This window comes from Sinocyclocheilus grahami, unplaced genomic scaffold, assembly GCF_001515645.1.
Source record: "Sinocyclocheilus grahami isolate Dianchi unplaced genomic scaffold, SAMN03320097.WGS_v1.1 scaffold510.1, whole genome shotgun sequence".
NCBI lineage: Eukaryota > Metazoa > Chordata > Actinopteri > Cypriniformes > Cyprinidae > Sinocyclocheilus > Sinocyclocheilus grahami.
In genome coordinates this window covers 71410-79619 of record NW_015505689.1, presented here as the reverse complement: position 1 = coordinate 79619, position 8210 = coordinate 71410, and the positions used below count along the sequence as shown (strand labels likewise).

At 37.3% G+C, this 8210-nt stretch overlaps 1 protein-coding gene across 1 annotated transcript in view; it reads right to left on the bottom strand.

The window, feature by feature from the left end:
• Positions 1 to 1975: 1975 nt before the first annotated feature.
• Positions 1976 to 8210, bottom strand: part of LOC107554679 (uncharacterized) — a 14958-nt gene continuing 8723 nt past the window's right edge. The window contains exons 6-7 of the mRNA XM_016237266.1: positions 5227 to 5298; positions 1976 to 3259 (exon numbers count right to left, since the gene is read on the bottom strand). Coding sequence (XP_016092752.1) covers positions 3078 to 3259; positions 5227 to 5298 — 254 coding nt within the window. The 3' untranslated portion in view covers positions 1976 to 3077. The remainder of the gene's footprint in view (positions 3260 to 5226; positions 5299 to 8210) is intronic.

Genomic DNA, 8210 nt, shown 5'->3' with positions numbered 1-8210 from the left:
AAGACTATTATTCTTTTCTAAGCTAGTGGGGTCTGAATAAACACTGATATGTATTTGAAATGATCTTCACAGAGAAAAAGTCACAGGATATGAGAGTCTGAGAAAAAGTTGGCAGATTGTGAATTATCACTTGAAGTACAACAGACATGCAAATACATGTTTGGCTTTGAGATAAAATAGAGAAGGAAGACTGTGTTATATTATTATAAATGGAGAACTTCTTGCAGCTGTAAAGTGCAGAAAAGAAACATCTGTGTAAATGGGTCATTGTGTGTGACATAGGTCCACAAATAACTACACGTGTATGAATCCTCACTTCAGTTTTCTGCTGTTTATGAACATATTCAGCCTATTAGTGCAGCATCACATCTGTTAAAAAATCTTAATTGCTTCACACTTCAGTATCTTTATTGAGGAAGCAAACAGAAGTATTTTACACAAGTTACATCTCGATGAGTGTGAAACAATGCAGAACCAAACTTCAGATCACGTGAATAAATTCCTCTAAATATCCAGATGGGACTTTATTTCCTTTATCAGTTTCTCATGAGAGTGTGTACATTTTTACGGAAATATCATTCTGTGTAACAATAGTTCATATACCAAAAAAACACTCGTCAGGCTTATTTAGAACAAGAACCATTAGATTTCATTAAATGACTTTATTTCAGGATCAAAAACTAATTAATTGTCATTTTAATTCTTTATCAACCTTCACTGTCCTTCAAAACCACTAGGTTTTTGAAAATGTTAATGCAAACACCGAAATATGACGTCTCATCTTTGACCCACATATAATAGAGCTGAATGTTTCAGAGCTGACTTATTTAAACACATTGATTCATGTAGACGACCTTTTGCACTCAGAAGAAATGAGATGTTTCCTTTCACATACAGGAAGTCACATGACATGATCAGGAAACCATGCTTAAGAAATCCACCCCATACCGGCCTAAGATTTTTCAACTCCGATCAAAATTAAGCATTAATCTAGTGTTTGCCAAAACAATGGTTTAATCAACCTTACATTCATAACCATCACAACTCGAGCTGAAGGAAGTGATGTAACAGAACTCTAACACACTGAAAAACACTCTCAATCAGCAGAAAAACAGAAAACATGGATCAGAGTAGATTCATATTGAAGGACATTCAGACCACTAGCATAAATAGTTGATTTACTTATATTTTCACAATACACAGTTTCAAAGAAGCTTTACAGAAAATGCATTTAGCAGATTAGAGCTGCATGCACACACACACACACACACACACACACACACACACACAATTTTTTGTTTACAATGTATATGCAACAATATAAACAATATAAAGAGCTGGGTGACAATATAAATGAATTATTATTAAATAAAAAAATGGACACTAATTTTCACTAAAAGAAATAAACTCAACTGTTTTGAGTGCATTTATATTTTTCTAATTGAATTTTTTTATTTTTTTATTTTATTGTTTTATTTGGGAATTGAACCCTGGACTAGTTTAGCTAGTAGAATACAATTTACTATCAGTACTTTAAGCAGTCATGTGTGCAAACCCATTATCAGGCCTTTTCAGCCTTTCTCAGGTCGTTCCCAGTATTTGAGGAATGAAATTTAAGACATTATTAATGCAATATTTATCTGTAAACAGAAGTGTTCTGTAAACCAGGTCAGAAATTAACTTTTCCATTTAGGAAAATATTAATGAGGGCAATTTTTATCACCACCTTAATAATTGTATCTGTGTTGTCTTGAATGATAAACACTTTAATTTAACCAATTTCTTCAATCAATTAAAATACTTGAAACTGTTGCCTATAACATGTTTAAACTTGTATCTAAATTACACGTTTAAAAACAGGAGCCAATATGGCTGCAATATTATGACAAAAATTGTTCTTGGTATTGTAATAATGATTATTAATGCTGAATAATGAACAAATTTAACTTTTTTTGTGTTTTGTGTCTGCGTTCTGGGTAAACGGCTCGTCATATTCTGGCTCTGGCTTCACAGATAAGCGGTCCATGTCGGTCAATGACGTTAGACTAGTCTAGTGCAAGTTATGCAAACACTCCCTTTATATCACTGAAGCCACAAAATGTATATTTTATGTACAACATTTCTGCACAGTGTTGTTTATGATGAGGAAATTCACCAGCGCAAAGAATTCAATAAGTGGGCACGCAAATGAAACAACAACTGCATTCCTAAGCTCAACGGAAACGCGTGTGATTGGTTATAAGACTCAACGCTGCAAAAAAAAAAAAATTGTAAAAAGCAAACCTGATGCAGAGTGTTCGAATTCGAATAATTCCACAGCTAGACACTTTACTCGTTTGCACATTTCATTTTAATCGCGACAGCTGTAATCGATTGTTTAATTGCGCAGGGGCAATTTTTGCCAATTTATCTTGAAATTAATTTTTGTCCATTTTGGTGGCTTTTTGCCACAATCCCCTTTTAATTTCTGACCCTGCTGTAAACCTTAAAAACATGTGACTGCTTCAACTCACTCCAGATGGACGAATGCAGATATTTGAACTGTTTCAACCCTCATTTTAACTCTCTCGTGTCACTGTTAAACTACTATATCCTCTAGAACTCAATCTAGCAAGCTCAGGTTTTCTGTGACTTTTGAACTTAAAGTTGCTTTGAAATGTTTTAATGATTCAAAATCACCAAACTGCTGTTTTCGTGATTATTGAGCGACTCGATCACCTCCTCAAGATTCATGATTACAAGCTGACTCTCGTTTAAGCTTTTCTTGCCATCATAAAGTCGCAGCTGCAAATCAAGAAGTGCTAAAAACAGAAGAGCTCAATGCATTGAATATCATGCAGCTGGTTTCCTCTTTTCTCCATTCTCTTGCTTACTCAACATCTCATGGTTCAGCCCAGACACTTGCGTTGAAGCTCTTCGCTCTACAGTCCATATCAACATACAGCACATAATAATTTACAAATGCAAAGAGATATGTGCTTTATATAACCCGTAAAACTCCCAAAGTCAAACATAATTGAAAAAAGCACTTGGTTTCCCAGGTAAAGTGCGATCGTACACGAGTTGTTGTTGTGAAACTAGCGTCTTTGTACCTGCGAGTAAACACACTCCTCCTGGGGCTGCTGTGGAGCGACTGAGTGGTTCGGAGTGAACCTCACCTCGCCGTACTGGACCTCTTCCTCTTCCTCCTCCTTCCTCTTCTTCCTCTTTGTCTGCGGTCGGACCGTGGCATATTCCTCATCAGCAGCTGGGAGCGATTCTATGGAGAGAAAAGAAAAAACGATGACAAGACGAAATATTACCAGAAGTCTTCACACATACTGAGTAGCTGTTACTGTTAGTCTTTACCACAGCTTTACCACAACTGCTGACTGACAAATGAAGCTTTTCGCCAGTGAAACTAATTCACAGAGAAAGCAGCAAACAATAATGATGAAAAGATTCAATGCAGTGCAAGTTAAAAAAGATTGGATCGTTTTAACGACTCTCTTGTTCAGCCATTTCATTCATTCGAACGGAGTTAAAATGTTATACGTTTACACAATCTTTGATAATATTCTAAATGAGAAAATCATTATATTGCAGCAAAACATAAACACTAATATTAGTTCACTTCCCGAGTCTTTCGTTCTTTAGTAACATACTGTAGACGCAATGAGCGAATCGTTTATGAACTGACCCAACACTATTAAACTACTAACTACTCTACAGATTAATTAGCTTAATTAAATTTAATGAGATTAATCTTCTAAACCACTAAACCTTTGTTTCTAATGCTGCAGTTTCCACAGAAGACATTATAAGAAGTCTTAGTTCACAACCGAAAACTTTCACTGCTCTTTATACGTTACAATCATTGAAAACAACAGACTGATGGTTTTGAACATTCCTCTTCTTATAATTAATTTAATTACACATAATTATGATTAAATAGCAAAATGTGACAATTAAAGGTACACTCTAAAAAATGCTGGGTTGTTTCAGCCCAATGTTGGGTCAAATATGGACTAACCCAACTGTTGGGTTAAAAAGCTCATTTAAAAATGTAACAAAAATTTAACCCAACAGTTGGGTTAGTCCATATTTGACCCAACATTGGGTTGAAACAACCCAGAATTTTTTAGAGTGTAGGGTAGGTGATTTCGGAAAGGTTAGGATAGCAAGCTAGCTTTGAATACATAAGATCCCACCCTCCCTGCAAATCACTCTCCGAAGCCGCGCCTCCTCCAGAAACACAGTACAAAGCGCATAATATTACAACAATAACGCCTTCCATTCTCGCTTGGTCTGCAATAGTGTAACGTAACATGTTGATGTCGTATCGTGTCTGCGTGAACAGGGTGCATGGAGGTACGCAAATACATACGTTAACAGGCAGACAGGACAGCCTATCGTAGACCTCAGAGTGAAGAATATGATTGGACGAACATTTTATGGTCCTGCGCCTTCCACAGACCATATAAATACATATATATATACACATTTAGACCACTTAACTTGGACGTGAAGAGGCTTTCAAACAGCATAACAAAAATGTTTTTGAATCAAATCACCTACCCTGTCTTTAATATAATAATAATACAATTTAACATCAAAATAGTAACATTTTTGAATTAATGTAATGAAAATAAATCAAACTCTATGTCAGAATGGGTAATGAGATGCGGATTTAGCCTAGCATTGAATGGTTGAGCTTGATTAGTCAACCCTGCAAGTCTTTCCGTCATCCTGCAGAAAGAGTCTAACGATGACACGCTCTTAAGCCACTTCTCCATTTGTGTAAAAGGGGAAAAACACAGTAACAAATTTGCATTGAACATGGGATGGGAACTGACTGACGGATTCAGAGCAAGAGAATAAACTCCAAAACAGGCAACAAGATTTGACCACTTACCACACACCGTCTTAGAGTTTCAAACATTATCTTAATCTATAAAACAGCTTTCAAACTTAAACTAAGTGATTTTAAAAGACAGAAATCTAGTTTTTATATAATCTTTTCTTTTAGTCATGAAAGAGCAACAACACACAACAATTTGCAATGAATAAATTAACTAGAAGGTTTTTGTTTCCAGTTAGTATTAGTGACTGATTGACCTTGAGATTTAGGCAGTAGCATCACTAATTCAATGACTCCAACGCCTAATAAACCACAAGCTGACAGATTATTGTGTTGTTTTACAGAGTAACCTAAAGTAGATCTCTGAGCTTCATTGAGTTTCTTACCTGTTTTATTCTTTTCACTCTTTTTCTCATGAGAGATATCACTGTATATGAGCTCCATATCTCCAGCAGCAGCTGATGGGAAAACACTGGCATTAGAAACAGATAAACTACAATCTCATATTTCAATCGTTAAAGTGTTGGCTTCAAAACTAGCTTTATAACAGATCATGGCAGTTAAACGTTTTTCACATATCAGACTGTTTGCATGTAACGCATTGAGATAAAGGCAAGGAACGAATACAGAAAGTGAGGTCAGATATTCATTAATCTTTGATTTATTGGATCTCATACATAAAACTTTTGTAAATATATGAGTACATTCTGAGTAATTTGCACATAGAGAGTACCTTCCTGAAAATTCACAAAAGCTTCATTAAACCATTAAAATGTCATAGTTAAACATGTGCTAATGAATTACAGTCATTCGTAAAAAAGGCATGTTGGAAGCTGCTGTACATTTTTTCAAACCAACTAACAACTAACGTTTGTGAATCACAACAGCTTTATGAATAATTTACATAAAAAATTAATTATGCTCATGTTTCATGATTGAGGCCAAATTACTTTAACCTTCCTATTCATACCGTGATCATACTTAAGTACTACTAGCCAAAAAATAAATAGCCAAAAATCATTATTAAATCTAATAATCTGGTTAAAACTAAATATTTTTCTTCCTATGCATTCATGATGCTTGATGAATATTGTTTAAGCATTTCTGCCATTTTGAACCAATTTTAACCACAGAAGGTTTGTCAAATCTCCACCAAAACTTTCTCAGATCATCTTCATAACATCTATAATGTTTCTACTTTTGGTGTAATTGTCTTTGAAACTGTCTGTAAGGGAGTGCAATGACCAAACAAATCTATTCGATACATACAGCACTCAGGTCCAGAAGTATTCAGACACTGACTGAGTTTTTGTGCTTTTGCCTTTATACACCACTACAATGGATTTGAAATAAAACAATCAATATGTGATTGAAGTGCAGACATTTAGCTTTATTTTAAGAGGTTCCACAAAAATATGACATTTACCATTTAGGAGTTACAGCCATTTTAAGCAAAGTGCCTCCATTTTCATGGGCTCAATAGTATATGGACAATTGATTAAGAAGAGGTTAATTGACCAGGTGCTGTCCATTCCCTCATTACTTCAAGACAAATTAAGCAGATAAAAGCATTTGGCATTTGGAAGCTGTTTGACTGGTGCTACCAATATGAAGTCCAAGGAGATCTCGATGAAAGTCATCATTAAGCTGAAAAACCAACATAAATATATAAGGCTGGTCGCACACTAGAGGATTTTAAGGCTGATTTTAAGCCCGATTTGCACCCCCGGATGATCGGGGGGTGTGTCCCGATTCGCGGCTTGTCGCAAGCAATTTTTTTGTCTAAAACATCCTCTATTGTGTTGTGTCATTACGATTATTAAACTGCTCCCGATCGAGACGGAGCGTCGCCGAACTCAAATCTTGATCGGGCTGCCTCTGACGTGATACCCGCGATAGCCAATGAGAGCGAGCAAGCGTCACCTACCGGATGATGCGTGCTTCTATAGCTGAAACTTGGCAGCCACAAACATGCCGTGAAAGCAGAGAACATCACCCATGTTATTTTCTATACTTTGTTTTCACTGTGAAGCAGAACGCGCGCCAGGAGACCCAGCTGACAACGTTGATTGTATTCTATTTGTTTTTCTTCTCGAGTCACGTTTGATCTCGCGAGTGTCCGTGAGATCACGCGTCGCTGTGAAATCGTTCCTACAATCATCAAGTGTGTGGTCTCGCGGTCTGGTCGAATTGTCTAGTGTGTGCGTTCAGAGGATTATAAGGATAAACATCGGTTGAACTGTCTTCATGTCTGTGGTCTCCCATGGTTTTAAAATCGGTTAAGATTTGAAAATTGTCTAGTGTGTGGCCAGCTTAAAGGGGTCCTATTATGCTTTTTCACTTTTTAAATTTTAGTCAGTGTGTAGTGTGTATGTTTGGGCATAAAAAAGATCTACAAAGTTACAAATCTCAAAGTCCACTCCAAAGGGATATATTTAGTTTTTAAAAAATCCCTTTTCAAGAACTACAACGAACGGCTCGTTTTGACTACAGTGTTGGTTTCCGGGTGTTGTGATGTCAGAAGAGCTGCTGTAGCGTCAAGTTTCGGCATGTCTAAAGTCAGTCGCATACCGGACGAGAAGCGCAGCGCCGTGTCTAGAACAATTCTTACAACAAGTACAACACGACGTAGCTGGGCGCCGCGGACAGATGCCGAACGGCGCCACCGGTGTGAGTGCACTCATAGAAAATAATGTGTTCGAATTTTAAAGACGTGGCGTGATGCGACACTGCACTGTACTTCTCGTCCGGTATGCGACCGTCTTAAGAAACGCTGTTTTGTTCACCCCCATGCCCAAACGACTTTGTTTGGGCTTCCGAAAGTGGATGATGTCAGGAAACAGTGGTTGCAATTTATTTTTAACTCTGCTCCTGAGCATTATAACCCCAATTTGCTATTGTGTGCTGCGCATTTTACTGAGGATAGCGTCCACAACATGAGGGAGTACAGTGCCGGTTTCGCCAAAACACTTTTGTTGAAAGACGGAGCAAGATGTCAGGGTTTGGGTAGAGGATGGAGCGAGGACTGAGTACTGCACAGAAAGGGCTTTTATTGATAATAAAAATAAACAAAACAGCAACAGAAACTACCCCGTGGGGGAAAAACAGGCTGGCAAGGCAAGGCAAGGCCAGGCAGGATCTGGACACGACACGACACATCCAGGGAGAGATGAAGACGAACTGACGCAGGACTGCAAACACAAGGAAAATAAATGGAGAGCAAATGAGGAGGGTAACGAGGGACCACATGTGGGGCAAATTAACTAATAATCAGGTAACAAGATGGGAGGGGTCAAGACAATTGACATGAGCACATGGCACACCGAATCAAAGACAAAAAGCCATGTGCTCACACAAAACAAAACACAAG